Source organism: Mirounga leonina, unplaced genomic scaffold (assembly GCF_011800145.1).
Source record: "Mirounga leonina isolate KUSES-001 unplaced genomic scaffold, KU_Mleo_1.0 Mir_129, whole genome shotgun sequence".
Taxonomy (NCBI): Eukaryota; Metazoa; Chordata; class Mammalia; order Carnivora; family Phocidae; genus Mirounga; species Mirounga leonina.
The window spans coordinates 40,187,431-40,204,625 of record NW_023270323.1 but is presented as its reverse complement, the minus strand read 5'-3'; the positions used below and the strand labels follow the sequence as shown (position 1 = coordinate 40,204,625).

At 46.8% G+C, this 17,195-nt stretch overlaps 1 protein-coding gene across 2 annotated transcripts in view; it reads right to left on the bottom strand.

The window, feature by feature from the left end:
* USP46 (ubiquitin specific peptidase 46) overlaps window positions 1–16,960 on the bottom strand; it is a 54,413-nt gene extending 37,453 nt beyond the window's left edge. For both annotated transcript variants that reach the window (XM_035004997.1, XM_035004998.1), the window contains exon 1: window positions 16,762–16,960. In XM_035004997.1, the coding sequence (XP_034860888.1) occupies window positions 16,762–16,797 (36 nt within the window). In that variant the 5' untranslated portion in view covers window positions 16,798–16,960. The remainder of the gene's footprint in view (window positions 1–16,761) is intronic.
* Between the last annotated feature and the right edge of the window lie 235 nt (window positions 16,961–17,195).

Sequence of the window (17,195 nt, the reverse complement as noted above, 5' to 3'; positions counted from 1 at the left end):
AAATAAAATCTTAAAAAAAAAAAAAAAAGAATAAATGTGTCATTGGAAGCTACTAAGAGCGTGGTAAATTTTTACAGGAGCAATAGGAAACTTCAACCACATAAGCCCCGCCTCCCACCCGGGGCACCCATACAGCATCCATACCCAGCTGCAAGGAAGCCTGGCAAGTGTGGTCTTCACCTAAGCAGCTATGACTAGCATTAGAAATGGAAAATGGAGGGGCGCCTGGGGCGGTGGGGGGGCTCAGTCGTTAAGCGTCTGCCTTCAGGTCAGTTCATGATCTCGGGGTCCTGGGATCCAGCCCCGCGTCGGGCTCCCTGCTCGGCGGGGAGTCTGCTTCTCCCTCTCCCTCTGCTGCTCCCCCTGCTGTTCTCTCTCTCTGTCAAATAAAGAAAGAAAATCTTAAAAAAAAAAAATAGAAACGGAAAATGGATACTGAGGGAACAACCAGCGGTCAATGTCTCAGAGGGTCCTCACGGCAAGGTTTGTAACAGAAACAAGTTAAAAACAACTTGAACTGGTTAAAAAGTTATAGTAACCTGTATGATGGAATACCATGCAGCTATTTGAAAAAGTAAAGTTGCGGGGCACCTGGGTGGCTTAGTCGGTTAAGCATCCAACTCTTGGTTTCAGCTCAGGTCATGATCTCGAGGTTGTGGGATCAAGTCCCACATCGGGCTCTGTCCTGAGTTCACAATCTGCTTCAGATTCTCTCTCTCCCTCCCTCACATGTGTGCACGCGCTCTCTCTCTCAAATAAATAAATCTTAAAAAAAAAAATAGTAAAGCTGCCACATAAGTACTGCTATGAAAATCTGTCCAAGATACAGTAATAAGTTAAAACATGCGAGAGAGTGTCACTATGCAGGCCAATACTGGAAATGTCATTCATTTAATCACCAGACACTGAGCCCTGCTCTGCGCCCAGCGCTTGTACCTGAGGCCCACGCGTGGACACAGCAGACCTGGCCTGCCTGCGTTCACCGCCTCCATGCTAGTGGAAGCCCCTTCCAGAGTACTGGAGAAATTATTAACATTAGCACTATCACCAGGGTCTAGGAGCGGGGCTGAGAGATGAAGAGGTCACCAAGGGGCTTTTCATGTTCTCTTCCCAACTATTTACATGTTTTACTCTGAGCATATATTATTTTTGTCATACAAAAAGTTTAATAAAAATTAGCAAACTAATATTCTGCAGACCAGCTATCTAAAGCCCTCAGCGCGTAATTCAGACTGTATTTGGCCATTTTCTTCCTCCCAGTAGGAATTTGCCTTTGGTTTTGGTCACTCCCCTCTCTTGTCCTTGGTTTCCTGGCCGAGAGGAGAGGGTAGCTGGTCTCCAGCCAACCTACTGCTCAGAGGGTGCAGGGAGAATCAAGCAAAACCGGGAATGTCATCAGCACTATGTAAATTGCATGGTACCAACTACCAACCCAGGAGCCCACACTCCTGCTCGCACCTCACACAGAAGCACAAAAGGCAAAGTGGGAGGCCAGATGCTGAACAAAAAAACTGATTTGTGGTGGTAAATCACAGGGTCTGGAGGTATGGAAACACAAAGATCCTATTTCCATCAGTAAAAAATTTGGTAACCTTTGAAAAACAATGTGCCACACTTTATTAAAAATAGAATCTGGGCTGGGACAAGTTCCAACAAGAAGACTGTAATGTTAGCTCTTCAAAGCCCTTCTGAGAGCAATTCTGTGACTGCCGAGGGGGGCTACAAAAATCACCAAATAAACAACAACAACCGGGAAGGATGAATCATAAATGCCTCAGATGGAGAGAGAAAGGCACTTCTTTTTAAAGCGATTTTAAAAGCAGTTTATAAGGAAAGCATATTAGAATTTCTTCCATGGACGGGTAAAAAGGACACAGAATCTTGCTCCAGAGGATGATATAATCAGAACACCGGCACTGCAAGGTCTATAAAAGCCGATGAGAATATTGCCATAATATGGGAGTGCCTGAACAAAAAAACGCAGAGACCAGGAAGCACCCTGGAGATCAGCTAGACCCACTTCACAGACAAAAAAAGCCAAGGCCAAGAGAAGTAAGCCTCCTTGCCCAAGATAACCTCAGGACAGCCCATTTTTTCGCATCCTAGGATAGGCAGGCTCTCTTTCGAGTTTGTACAAAGAAGGGACACACACAAAAAAGGCCAAAAACGACATGGAAGGATTCCTAAGTACACAGAGGACAAGTCATTAATTATATTAAAATATATGACAGGCAAAGTGAATGTCGTTGCTGAAAACATATTTTTAGGTCTATGTTCAAAAGGCCATTCTACTTATCAAGTTAAGTTTACAAAGTACAAATGTATATAAAGAACTAGTTTTCACAAGGACTAGTATTCCCTGACTTCTGATGATTAAGGGTCATTTCTACAGCCTTACAGAGAGAGTGAAACAAAAATGAGGTGATGCAACCCAAGATCTCAGGATGAGTCAGGAGCATTTGCCAGAATTCAAGGATGGTTAAGGAAGAGTTGCGGCCACTGGTCCCCCAGCGGTAATTAGTAATGATAACGATAAATAACACAAATCATCCTTACTATGTCCAGTCACTGCCGCAAGGACATGATGTGTATTTTACTCCTTTAATCCTCATCTCACAATTTAACTCTATGAGGTGAATGCCATTATTGTCCCCATTTTAAAGATAAGATGACTGGGACCGAAAGATGGTAAGTAACTTTATCCAAGTTCACACAGCCAAGTGGTGGAACTGGGTTTGAACTCACACCACTATGCTCCCGACCACTATACCATACTGACTCTCCAGGAGGCAGAGTTCCCTGGGAACCCCAGAATGGCAGAAATTGAAAACCTTGAAGAGGTCACAAAGCTGTACAGGAAAACCCCTAACTCCAAAGCACCCCTTGAAATAGCCACAGTGAACAGCACACCGGTCCTTTTCTGTAAAATCTCTACAGGACACTGCTACCTGTTTAAAGGAAATGTAAAAATTGAGGTTGGAAGTCAGGAAAAACTCAGGATGTAGTCAATAGGAAAATGGATTTTTCCCCCCAGATGGTTTTAAGCTCTGCGAACCTTTAGCCAAGTAGGAAAAGAAAATAATATTAAGTTTTAACAAGGCAAAAAGAGAAAACAGCATCAAAAATAGAAACGAGGGCATCTGGGTGGCTCAGTCGATTAAGCATCTGCCTTCGGCTCAGGTCATGATCCCAGGGTCCTGGGATCAAGCCCCGCATCGGCTCCCTGCTCAGGGGGGAGCCTGCTTCTCCCTCTGCCTCTCTCCCCTGCTCTTACTTACACAAATTTGCTAATTGAATAAATTTGGCAAATGGGGGGAAGGGTAAGTGGTATGTGCCACTCATTCAGAGACTTGATGTCTATATATTCACTTCATCTCGTCCACTAGCCCAAGCCAGATGACACTCATTATCCCCGTGCTACTCAGGAAGAAATGGAGGGAACCTGCTCACATTCGCTCAGCCTATAAAGGCAGGGACAGGACTCAAATGTAGACCATTCGGATTCACAGCCCAGACTCCTGATCACCAGTCAGGGGAGATGATCTTTTCGTTCATATTTTTAGTTATTCCTGAGCTGCAGATCCAGGGACTAGGCAGAGAGCCAGAGCTGCTTCTGAGAGTGTGCTCTCTGGCTCCCGGTCACACAACACCTCATCACCTACGCACTGGGTATGCGATACCCCAAGGTGGCTACGGATGCCCGTCCTGCTCAGACAGCAGACAGGTCACCCAGTCCCAGTGAGCAACACTAAACAAAACTCTCCCTCCAGAAAAAATCACTCCCGGAGACTCACCAGCCCCATTTCATAGCTAAGGGAAATGAGGTTAAAGGGGGTTAAGGAACTTGCCAAGGTCAGGTGTTCATACAAAGCAGAGGTCTGTTGTGAACCCATGATCTAAATACCATCACACTGCAACCCCAACTCCTGGTGTAAGAGTGCTCATCCACCTCCCGGGCCTCTCCAGGCTTTCCCCGGGGGCTGTCATCCACAAGAAGGCAGTTTAAGTACATTTCCATTCTGCACCACAGTAGCATGTCATTTCCATGCCTTATAGGATTCTGAGTAGGGAGAACTAAACGAAAAAAAAAATCTCAACATGACTTCATTTAATGATCATAACAGAAACAAAAACGTCTGCTACTGAAGAAAGATGACCCTGGGATACATAATGGTCCCAAGTCATCACAGGAAGGGACATTAAAAAGCAGCTAGAGGGCACCTGGGTGGCTCAGTTGGTTGGGCGACTGCCTTCGGCTCAGGTCATGATCCTGGAGTCCCTGGGTCGAGTACCGCATCGGGCTCCCTGCTCGGCAGGGAGTCTGCTTCTCCCTCTGACCTTCCTCCCTCTCATGCTCTCTCTCATTCTCTCTCTCTCAAATAAATAAATAAAATCTTTAAAAAAAAAAAAAGCAGCTAGAGACTGGTTTGTAAAACAGCTCTCCACATGCCTAGCGACAGCGTAACAAAGTCCTCATGCAAAGTGAAAATTTCAACTCAAACGCAGAACAAAAGATCCTGGTCTGTGTCTATCTTCTGGCTGAAGGGGGAGAAAAAGGCAATTTCACCCACAGTCACTGAACTCTGCGCTAGAAGCAAAAACTCCTTCCCAATCCAACGTTCTGCAAAGCCACCAAGAATGCCGCCTTGTTTATGAGGTCTCTTAAGCTCCCACTTTACCCAGGAAACCCCTCCCATCCAAATCGCTTCCCAGAAAAGCAGCATGGTGTGGCACGGGATCCTGGCAAAGCCCCGGGTCAAAGAGGACAACTCTGCAAATTGGACTAATAGGGATTTTCAGCATTCTCCACCCACCCAACCCCCTCTAGTAATTCAAGCTCGAGGTCTTCATCAATGAAGGACAACAGCATCCCACCTCACAGCATGGGAGAACGGAAGGTTAGCGTAGCCCAATGGGTCTGCGTAGCATCCCTGCCCTCTGGATCAGTCCTGCATCATCAGACATATTTCACCCTATGGAATGAAAGCATCCAGTACTGACTGTGAAATAGAAAATATAAAATTCTGCACTCTCTTCTCTCATCCCCAAACAGGGTGGCAACGGGAGGGAGACAAGAGATGAGTAAGGAGTTCTTTACAGCAATATTACTTAAGGTATTAATACTGCCATGAGCTAAGTTCAGAAACTAAGAACAGGTAAGATGAATGGACAGAGTAATTTTGTATCTGTCAAAGTTTAATCATAAAAATAGGGGTTTGTGTGCTTATGTATCTTTGGAGTTTTTAACTCCAGTTTGCTAATAATTATTTTTTATTGTCTTTTACAAAAATACCAGTCTGTGACGGATTGAAAAGTAAAACTGGTCCTTCCCTACAGACTTGGAAAATAATTGCCAACAACAAAACAGTTAAATGAAATTGAGCTTGTTTTCCTGAACGTGTGAATAGCTCAAGCTCACTTCTAACAAGAGAAATGCAAACTAAAAATATACTAGGACACCATTTTCCCCCTGACTGGCAAAGACCACAAGGTTTCTGGAGAACACACTGCTTTGGCAAGGCTGTGCGTAACAAGAGTCGCACATATTGCTGGTGGAGGGCAATTTGGCAAAATCCATCAAAGTTACAAATGCAAATCCATTTCTAAGAAGTGAGCCGAGAGCGGGCGCCTGGGTGGCTCAGTCGTTAAGCGTCTGCCTTCGGCTCAGGTCACGGTCCCAGGGTCCTGGGATCGAGCCCCGCATTGGGCTCCCTGCTCGGCGGGAAGCCTGCTTCTCCCCCTCCCACTCCCCCTGCTTGTGTTCCCTCTCTCACTGTCTCGCTCTCTGTTGAAAATAAATAAAATCTTTAAAAAACAAAAAACAAAAAAAAGGGGCGCCTGGGTGGCTCAGTTGGTTGAGCGACTGCCTTCGGCTCAGGTCATGATCCTGGAGTCCCTGGATCAAGTCCCGCATCGGGCTCCCTGCTCAGCGAGGAGCCTGCTTCTCCCTCTAACCCTACCCCCTCTCATGTACTCTCTCTCTCTCTCTCATTCTCGCTCTCTCAAATAAATAAATAAATAAATCTTTAAAAAAAAAAAAAACAAGTGAGCTGAGAGCTATATTCCCACACACGCAAAATGATATATGGACATATAGACATATGTTCCCTATAGCCTTGTTCGTAAAAACCAAAGACTGGAAAACTACCTTTATGCCCACTGGGGGGGCCTGGTTAAGTGAATGCAGTACATTCAAGCAACTGAATACTCTGCAAGCCATTAAAAAAAAATGAGGATGCTATTCACAGACTAGCACCCGCCCACCTCCCAGGCACAAAAAGCAAGGGGCAGATCAGGATAGATCAGCATATGCTAAAAGTACTATCTGTGTTTTTAAAAACTATGAGAGAAATAAACATGTTTGTACACGCATAAGATACCTCTGAATGGAAGCAGAAGAAACTGTGAATAGTAACCATGCCAGAGACAAGAATCAGATGGTGCATATATTGTCAATATTTTATCTTTTTGTACAACTGGAAATTCCTACCACGTGAACTCATATTATCTTTTTTTAAAACTTTAATTTTTTTTTAAACAAACTGAGCTTAGGACCGCCTGGGTGGCTCAGTTGGTTAAGCGTCTGCCTTTGGCTCAGGTCATGACCCCAGGGTCCTAGGATCGAGCCCTGCATGGGGCTCCCTGCTCAGTGCCTGCTGAGTGGGGAGTCTGCTTCTCCCTCCGCCCCTTCCTCCACCTGTGTAGGCGTGTGCGTGCTCACGCTCTCTCTCTCTCTCTCAAATAAGTAAATAAAATCTTAAAAAAAAAAAAAAAAGGAAAGAAAGAAACTGAACTTGGCTACTTCACATATATCTCAGCTAGGAACACCAAACTGTGTACGCCAGGTAATACAAGAGTTTGTTAGATGCCTATTAGATGGTGAAAAGTCTTTGACTACATGATGTGCCCTCATTATCAGGAAAGGGAAAAACACTGTATCCTGCTGATGATTACAAAAGTTTTGCCACACACACCATCAGCACTCTGTCTACCATCAACATTTCAGTCGGAAATCACAGCTTCTTCCTCCTTTTGTCCCCTCTGGGCTTGCCCCACCCTAGTCTTGTCTCTGATTGGAAGCTGGGCTAGATTGCAATGTGGCGCTCCTCTCTCACCCCTGCTCACCAGCAGGAATCCTTCTTCACATCTCAGACCCAGAGCGGCCTAAATCACCTGCCCGATGTCCGGAAAGTGACAAAGTGGCAGGGTCTTTATTGGAACCCGAGACCTTGGATACCAGGGCACTTTCCACTACATCGTTTGGACTCCAGGGCTAGTGGAAAAACCTGGGGCACTAGAAGAAAATAGTAGTAAAAGGGTCAGGCCCTGGGCTAAGCACCGGACATTAATGATTCCATTTCAGCCCCACAATGCCCCAGGAGGGGGGGTTGTCTTGTCATCCCCATGTTATGGGTGACAAGCAGAGTCTCTGAGAGTGGGAACAATGGCAACTCTCACACCCAACCAACAGCAGTATGGAACATCCAACCAGATCTCCTCCACAGGCTAACCTGCCTCCCAAGGAAGCTGACCAACCTGCAATCTACAAACCAGTTTAATGGTGTTCCTCCAGGGGCGCCTGGCAGGCTCAGTTGGTAGAGCATGCGACACTTGATCTTGGGGTCATGAGTTTGAGACCCACGGTGCACAGAGATTACTTAAAAAAAAAAAAAAGCGTTCCTCTAAAATAGCCCGTTATTTGAACCACCATAAAGAACCTCTTATCTGAGCCAGTGCCTCCCCCAAGCTATAACCACGAATCCCAGAGGGAGGTGAGATCATCTTACGTGGCACAAGTATGAACACTTTTAACTCCAGCAATTATGTGGGGTTTTTTGTGGAGGTATAATTGACACACAGCATTATATTAGTTTCAGGTGTACAACACGATGATTTGATATTTGCATCTGTAGCAATTACGTTTTTGATACACATTAGAAAAGCATACAACTAGCTCATCAAACCCATTACTTCACAGATGTCTTAGCACAAAATGAGAGCAAATTAAAAGCAGTTGAACAGATCTAAGGAAAATGACTACCACATTCAAGTGGTTCAAAGATGCAGGAATAGAAGGCAAGAGTGAAGGTTGGGAATAAAAGAGACTGCAGCATACAATACACACGAGTTCTGAATGTCACTTCTTTGTTTTTATTTGCCCTCCTCTCTGTATACCATGCTGCCTCTTGCAGGTGGATAGGGCAGTACCCCAATAGATAAAGCACCCTGAAATGCTGCATTTAGGTGGCAGTGTCCTTTGGTGGCTTAACCGGGGGTTGACCACAGGCCTGGTCTGTCCTGAATAAATCGGATTATGCCTACGGGAGATCAGTAATACCCGATAACTGTTTGCAGCACATCCCCCCGCACTTTAAGCAGAGTCTGACTTGAGAAATAAATCAGAGAGCCTCCCTACCGCCCTATCATCTGCTACAGTGCAGAGCTGAGTGGGAGAGAGCTGTGGGCCTCTCTCTAGACCAATTCCTCCCCCTACCACAAACCAGTGAGAGGAGAACCCCCCTTTCCAGCACCTGCAGTCGGAACCACACCACAGGTAGATTTTGCCTCCGCTCGTGCCCAAGCTCCCCCACCCCATCCCACTCCTCCCAAAATGCCCACTAAATGTAGACAGCAGGTCAAAATGAAAGCAGAATTCCAACAAACCAGTGATTCTCAGATGTCAGGGTGCTGCCCTTCATGGTGTTCGGTGAATCTGTAAACTACCTGAACTTATTAGTAGCTTTCCCTAAATCTGTTCCATTTCTTTTAACAACAGCTTTGTGCTTTGAGCAAGCTGAAGGAAACCATTAATTCCCTAAAAGAATGAGAATTACAAAACGTAATGTGTGTGAGCATCACAGTTCACAAAATGCTTCCATAGGCAGCACGATCCTCCTTAGATTCTTCCCCAAAATGCTGTGAGAAAGGTATTTTATCATCTGCCTCTTTGTGTTACAGAGATGAGGAAACAGGCTTCGCGATCTACCAAGCAGGATTGCAAATCCCAAACTCTGTCCGCTTTAAAGCTGTAGGGAAGAAAGAAATCGGTTTCTCCCCCCCCCCCCCCCCAGGGACTTGCTGTTCTAAGTGTGCTCCCCAAGCCCAGAGAATCTGGCCATGCTAGAAATGCAAAATCTTGGCCTCACTCCAGACCTACTGAAGCAGACTCTGCATTTTAACAAGATCCCCAGGTAACTCCTGCGGACAACGAAACCCGAGGAGCACTGCCTTCCTGCACGGCAATTCTTCCATTTCTAGCAAGCTACAGCTCTTCACTCAGTTCTCCAATAATCATTTGTTGAGGACCTCGCACAGATGTGCCAGGCCCTGTGCTGATTGCTGAGAAATCAGCAGCAAAGAATAGTTAAACAGCTCTTGTCCTTGCGGAGCTGCCCATCTAACACAGTGGTTTCTCAGCTTCTTCAGATGCTTATCAAAATCAGCTGCGGCACTTAAAAAAATCACAGGTGCCTAAAACCCACCCCAGACCTACCTACAGCCTGTCCACCATGGGATGAGGGCCACAGAAGCTGCGCATCAAAAAAGCTGTCTCATGCAACCATGTTGGGGAGCCATGTGGCCAACACCCAGGAAAGCTGCAGACAGGCACATCCTCCGAGCGGCTCTTCCATTTCAAGGCCTACATCCTGGAGAAATGAAGGCACATGTGCAAAGAAGACAAGAGCCAGACCATTCACTACAGCACCGTTTCCAGAGAGACACACTCACTGCCTTTCTAAGAGAACTTCAAAAAGCAACTGGGTAAACAGGAAAACTCCCTAAGCCCAGCCTTGCTGTTGCTCTCAACAGAAGAGGCCCCAACCCCATGTTCAGACCCGATGTTCACCGAAGCCAATTTCAATTCCACAAAGCATGAACAATGTAACTTGAACAGAGAGGCGTGGCCCGCACAATAAGGTATCCCAAATTTACTCTCAAAGCTTAATGAATGTATCTTCTCACTTCTAGTCTGTCATCTTTTTCTCTGCACCTTCTCACCTTGTTATCGTTCCCTCAACCTCTAGCTCCCATTCCTTCCCTACCCTTCTGGACTTGTTCTTTGGTCCCCCCAGTTTTTCCCTGCGTCCTCCCTTTCCCTATTTTCAGACAAAAGCAACACTGCCATCCTGACTCTCAAGCCCTGGAAAACTGCTCCGGAGTCCCTGGATTAAAACCGCCCCCCAGCCCCCAGAAACACACGAAAAGATGTTCAGTCTTGTTAGTAAACAGGAAAGTAAACATTTTAAATCACACCCATCAGACTGGCGAAACATCAAGACTCACAATATTGGGTGTCTGCCAGCCCATGGGGCAGCTGGAGCCCCCAGCACCGCTGGGGGGATTGCAAACTGGCATAACTGCTCTCGAGCGCAATCTGGCAATATATTAAGAGTTGAAGATGCCCATTTCCTTTGATCCAGCAATTTATCCTCAAGGTATATACCACAGAGAAACTTCAAACATAGGCACAGGGAGACAGGTTCAAAACTGTCACGACAAACACAAAACATGGGAAACCCACGTGCTAATCAACAATAAAATGAATACATGGTAGCACACTCGTGATGGAATCTCATAGAGCAGTGAATAACCTAGAATTACATGCATTCTAATGGATAAATCTCAATGCCATAATTTAAGGAAAAGCAAACTGAGGAGCCGTTCAAAATCAGAGAGCATGTTTAAAACATGAGAAAATGATAATATATCTGGTTGATGGATACAGACATACATATCTAGTAAAAGTCTATAAACACATGATAAACGTCAATTTCGGAACAGCAGTCACTGTCTGGAGGAAGGGAGAGTGAGATGAGGAAGGGCTGTATTTGTAATATTTTATTTCTTCACTGGGTGGCGGATGGAAACACAAGGGTGTTCCCTCTATTATTCTCCATATTCTTCTGTGTGCCTGAAATTTACCACCACCCAGAGTCCCAAGTCTAAACTACTTTAAAGCATTATCAGGCTCTGAAAGTGGCATCAGAACTGGACGGGCAGAAGACTGGGCCAACAGGTGGAAAGTGAAGCTTTGAGAACCGATGGGGTTTCTTCCACACTCTTACAAATATCCAGCACAAAGTAAAATTTCATATCGACGACTTATGACATACCCCAAATTCTTGGCAACAATCTCAGAACAGAAACATTCCAAAAAGCTTTTAATGCCAGGGTTGACTATTGATACAGAATTTATTTGTCTCAAAAAAGTATTTGCTCCTTCATTTTGGGGGGGCTTTTTCTCTTAAAAAGACAAACAAGGCCTTTCAAACTTAGATTAGCATTTGGTTTCACCACAATTGAAGATATAAGAATGTGCATTAAAATATTTAGGCCAGATGCATTAAGTAGACTAAAAGACACCAAACTCTTCCAGTCCATTTGCTTTGGGCTGGCTCCATGAGTAGGCTAGAGATAAAACCACCAGGAGATACCTTTCTGATGATACCACAGAATTAAATGCTATTGTAGAGCCTCAAGTCATTTAAAGGAACTAGACACACAAGGCTGGGAAAAAAGGGACATGTAAACTACAGAAATTTCTCTTAATTGCTAAGAGGACCAAAATTGAAAATTACTTTCAATTACAACCCAAAATACCAAAATTCCACATTAGTTAAAAAATAAATAGGTTTTATTGTATGGGTGAACTGGAACAAAAAGTTGATATCTAGAAAATAATATTACAATCTTTCATGCTAACTAAATATTGGCATTCAACTTTGTTTTCCTCTAGGATTCCAAGGAAAAACAGAGAAAAATCTATAGGCCTAATTGTCAGGTCCTGACCCAACACAAACATCTACATATTACACCAAGAGACCAGAAGAAGAGAATTTTTCTTTAAACATCAGCCCACCCCACCCCAGGCTGCAATTTTTAAAATCCGACAACTATCACAGTAGACCCTCACACATGACTTTAACCACTCCCAGATGACACATTAAGCTTACAGTCTCCAACTATCTTTAAGAATGGGAAGCAACAGTAACAATATTAGAGGAAGAGACAAATTATGTCTTCTCCCAAATTATAAGATATATGTACTTTTTTACTAGTTTTAAAGAATTTTTCCAACTAGTCTCAAAAATACTGCCTCCGGTGATTGACTTAGCAAGATAAAACGATCTCTATAAACTCCTCTAGCTTTGTTTCCAATTTTTACTAATTCTACCTTCCCTTACTAACAGGGAGACTTCCTTTATTTAAAATAATTCAAATATGGGACTCACTATGGTGTCCAATAATATCCTGGGACTGTTCAAGGAATACTAAAATGCTAATATCTGGTAAATTCAACACAGTTTTAAATAAGGTAGTTAGGTCTTTAAATGGTTGAGAGCCAATTAAGAGAAGGAATTTTTTTTTTTACACTTTAAATATGTGACAAGTATGTAGGTCAATAAAACAGTTAAAAAAAAGAAAATTATAGTGCTTGGTTCATAACATACTGTGTGGAGGAGTTTCAAAGTGAAGTAGAGACAGGTCAGTCCCCATCTAGGGGCTGGTACTTCTCCCGTGGTTTGCGGTGCTGGGGAGGCCAAGGCCCACCACTCCGTCCTCACAGGACATTCTGCCTTCCACAAGATTTCCCATCTGTGTGCTGGAACCTTTGGTCAGTCAACGGTAGGTAGGTGCCACTGGCCCAAAGAAGACAGAGAGAAAGTGACCCCACTGGCCGTAGACCACCCCCTCTGCCCCCACCCTGGGTGCACCCTCTTTTTGGGAAATCCTCAAAGCCTACATCCTTCCACGAGCTTCTGACAGCAGCATCCTCAGGGATGAACTGTAGATCAGCTCGCTGACCTCTAGACAACTTGGTCCCTCCCTCTTCATCAGACTTTTCACAAACTGCCTTGACTTGATCTCTCAGATGCTTGCCCCATCTTGTGAAGATTTTTTTTTTATAAAGACTCTAAGAAATACTGTTCACTAAGAAGCTTTGGACAACCCCCCAAAAATGTATCAGCTTTACAAGGTAAGAAAGACTAGGGTCCCAAGAAATACAACAATCTGTCCAAAGTTACCATACCACTCATGCTTCACTGTACAGATAGGCCCTGGGACACAGATGCCAGGTCGAAGTTACACTGACTAGAATCACGTCCTCATACAAAACAAAAAATAATCAAACTTTGGTCAAATGCAAATTATATTAAAGAAATGTCCTGCTGTGTTCATCAGTCTTTTCACTGTATTGCTTCTGAGATTCTGTTCAACCTTTATCTGTGCAGATAACACGTCATATTGAAATTGTTTAGTCTTTACCAATGTTATGCCCACAAAGTAAGAAACTGCTGAGCTCCTTGGGGATAGGGACTCGCCCCATTCTTTTATGAGGCACCTACACATGGTATATGCCAACCATAACATAGCAGGTCCTCAACAAATGGTTGCTTACGGGAACAAAAACATAGTCTATCTGACATACAGCATTTTCTCGATGGTACATCTTACAGTGCTATTAACAAATGAACTGAAGATTTGATGATTCAGACCAATTTGCATTGGTACAAGTCACATTTCTAGAGGACACATCTGGTTTCTCCTAGAGCAAATGCTTCCCCTTCAGAAAATTTCTCAAGCTCTTCAAACTGGGGAGGGGACTTTCCATTTGTAGGGTCATAAAAATACGTAAGAAGTTAAATCCATTGATCTGGACAAAAATCAGAGGATTATCAACAAGGGACATTTCCTCATGCTTGGTAGCAGCTCGTACATTTTACAAATTACAACACACTAGCCAAACAAGCTCTACTATCTCTGAAGCAGACACCCTGTGACTAAGCTGACACAAGCAAGCTGATCAAGAATCACTGCAGCAGGAGTTCACATGAACGTAAAACTCAAACAAAGAGGAACTAGCATTAAACTTCCAGTGGACAATAAAGCTTCAGTATGTAAGGCGACAAGCAGAGGGATGTGGATATTTTCCAACTCCCCCGTATCTAAAACAGGCAGGAGAAGTGTGAGGGAAAGAGAAGGGGCTCATTCCTCAATCACATAAAGGATTTGCTACAAGTTTTGTTTCTGCTCTGCTGGGTCCTTTCCTGTCTGGTAGAGGAAACAAATCTGCTTTTCAAAGCTAGGTTTTGGCTTGTTCAAGTCTTACCTGGGAGGATGGTATCTTTTAACACCCTTTCTCGACACATCAGCCTGTTTAAAATATGCCAAACAAGCTGCTTAAAAGAAAATGTCACTTGCTCTTACTACAGCTACGCAAACCAGCTAGGCCCTAATCATGTTAGGAGTGGAAAGGACCAATTAGAGCCCCAGAGAGGAACGAAACAGTAAACAGAGATTCAGACAAGACCTACCTGGAAACAATTCATCATCCAGTGAAGAATCTAAAGAGGGGTCTGGTGAAAATGTACATTGATCAGGTGAAAAGACAGCAGACTCCTCATCACCAAGCGTTCTCTTGTGGGAAGTGAGACGGGGAGGGGCAGGGGTGACCTGAGCAGTCTTTTATAAGGGGCGGGGTTAAGGATTCACATCTCAGCCTCTGTATACTGCCTTTCGGCTTGGTTTGCATAAAGGAACTTTGCATAAGTGAACGTGGGCTTGTTTATATTAGTGGCTGCTTCCAAGAGCGTATCATCTTCATCGTTCTTTAAACCACTGGAAGGTGACATAATAATGAGAAAGATGTTAATAGTAACAGCTAGCCCTCCCCGAGCGCTTGCTATGCACTAGGCCCTGCAGTGCAGGAGCTCATTTAACATAACAGCCTAATGATATCTGTCACCCCCTTTTTCTAGGTAAGGAAACTAAGACAGCAACTTGTTCAAGGACAAAAAGCTGGTACATGTTAGAACCAGAACTTGCACTTGCTCAAGACACAGTGTACAAATACGAACAGAAAACTCCCTACTTAGGAATTATGAGCTCCTCACTTCACCCGGATGTCGAGCCTAACTTTGGTGCCTTTTCAGGGACTCCACATGAGGTGTCAACTCTGCAGACCCAGTAGTGATGCCTCCCCTGCAGCCTGCCTCCCTGAGTTTTACTGGAACCTGGTTGTGACATCCTGCCTAGGTGTGCCAGGAAGCCCCAGCCGCACTCGGGGCGGGGGGGGGGAGCTGGACGCTGGCTTCCTCTTGGGACATGTAAGCTCTCAAGTTCCCAGGCTACTTCACTACAGAGAGGCGTCAGCACACACAGGCAGGAGAGGACCACCACCAAGAGCTGGGACCAGGCCTCGCAGCCCCATAAGCCTGAGGCCACACAGCAGGCGAGCAGGAGGATTAGAGCTGCTCCGGTTTCCTGGTGCCCCTCAGGAACCGGTCTTAGCAGAGAGAGACAGCGAGAAGAAAGATACCACCTTCTCACTGCACCAAGCCAACGTTAATGCCACTCGACGGGAAGGAGCAGGAGACCGGTCTCTGCGTGGAGAAGGAAGCAAAGGAGAGGAAATGGAACGGCTCCAGGAGCCACCCACATCTAACTGGTCATGCAGCTCTCACTCTGGGGAGCCCCAGCCACCGCGGCAGCAATGGCCAACGGTGCTGAAAACTGAAGCCCGCGCTGCTGGGTCTCGATGCCACCCCTGAGCTAACACAGGGCTCCTTCACCGCCGGGTGTTAATTGTGCAGGAGAATGTGGGACAGAAGATTTAAAAGGCTGTGTTAAGGGGGAAGGGCAGCCAGATCACCTTACCCCAAGGTTTCTCAATCAAGCCTTCTCTGATTCCCTTTAGGGGCCTGTATTACTAGCTTCAAGGGAGGTTTTCCCCAAACTGGCATTAAATGAACACGTGTTCCAGCTGGGGGAGTAGCCCTTTGATGAAGGGGAAGGGGACCCTGGAGAGTGACCGCAAGGCACACACTCTCACCCTGCCCGGGAGGGCAACTGCCTTATTCCAGGGCCAAGCTGAGCTTCCTAAAGCTCTGACAAGCGGGGGTGCCTGCAGGCTGCACCCTGGGAACCCAAGGGCTGGAGGCTCTTCCTGCAAAAACTGAAAAGGAAGGGAGAGCAATGGGAGAAACCCAAGTTTTACTGAGCACCACATCATGGACCCAGCCCCACCAGAGCCCCATGATGTCCCCTTGCTTTGACCAGCTCACCAGCCTCTGAAGGGTCTGCAGTAGATCAGGCAAGATAACTGGAGACCTCCTCCACGCCCAAAGACGGCCCCACCCTCCGGGCCTCCAAATGTTACTGCCAAATAACCTTGTCCCTCTTTCACAGGTGGGGAAATTGAGGCATCCAAAACAAATTACCGTGCTTCCCAAACCAGGGAGAAGTTCACTTCTCTAACCACAATTTTGCACTTCCTTACAGCTTTATTACATTTCAAATTTCTCCCAGATACACCGATTGCCTTTGCAAAGTGATTTTTAAATATAGTTTAAGGAGCGAACTCAAAATGAGACGAGGGCGGTCAGGGAGACCGGTAGGGCTTTACCTACCGCAAGGGCAGGATGGGTGCCCCCCATCCCCAGCTTATTCCCCAACCCCCCCCCCCCCAAGACGCTTCCACCGCAGCCCGAGGCCGGAGGCAAGGCGGCGCGGCCGGGCACCGGCGGGGGAGCTCCCGGGTCCCGGAGCTGGGAGGGGGGGGCGGGGGATCGGGCCCCTCCCCGGGGGCTGCGGCCCGCCCGCCGAGCGCAGGGGCCGGGAACTTCTGGCCGCGCGGCGCGGACCCCGCCGCCCCCCACCCCCACCCCGGCGCCCGGCGGGTGTGCGGCTCGGGCTTCCCTTTCTTCGCCTCGCCGCGCCTCGGGCGCGACCCCCGAGGCGGCGGCGGCCGCCACTCACCATATTACAGATGGAGGCGATGTTTCGGACAGTCATTAGTCTAAAGGTTGCAGCGATCCCGCACCGCCATCTTTATAAGGTGAAAACAGGACTGTCCATGGTGGAGCGCTCGCGGGGAGGCCGGGCGGCGGCGGGGCGGCGGCGGCGGCGGCGGGGAGGCGGCCTGGGGTCCGGCTTGCAGTTTGGCTGGGAGAGGGAGGCCGGGAAGGAGGGGGGGGGGGGGGGGGGGGGCCGGGAGCCCGGGGGCACGGGCGCAGGAGCGGCGGGGCCGGGGCGGGGCGGGGCGGGGGGCGGGGCGGGGGCGGAGCCAGGCCGGGCGGGCGGCGGGAGCGCTCTGAGCGCGGGCTGCACGCGGCGCGCTCGGGCCGCCCCTCCTCCCCGCGCCGCCGGCCGCGGCCCAGGCTCCCTCGCTCCGCCACTCCCCGCCCCTCCGC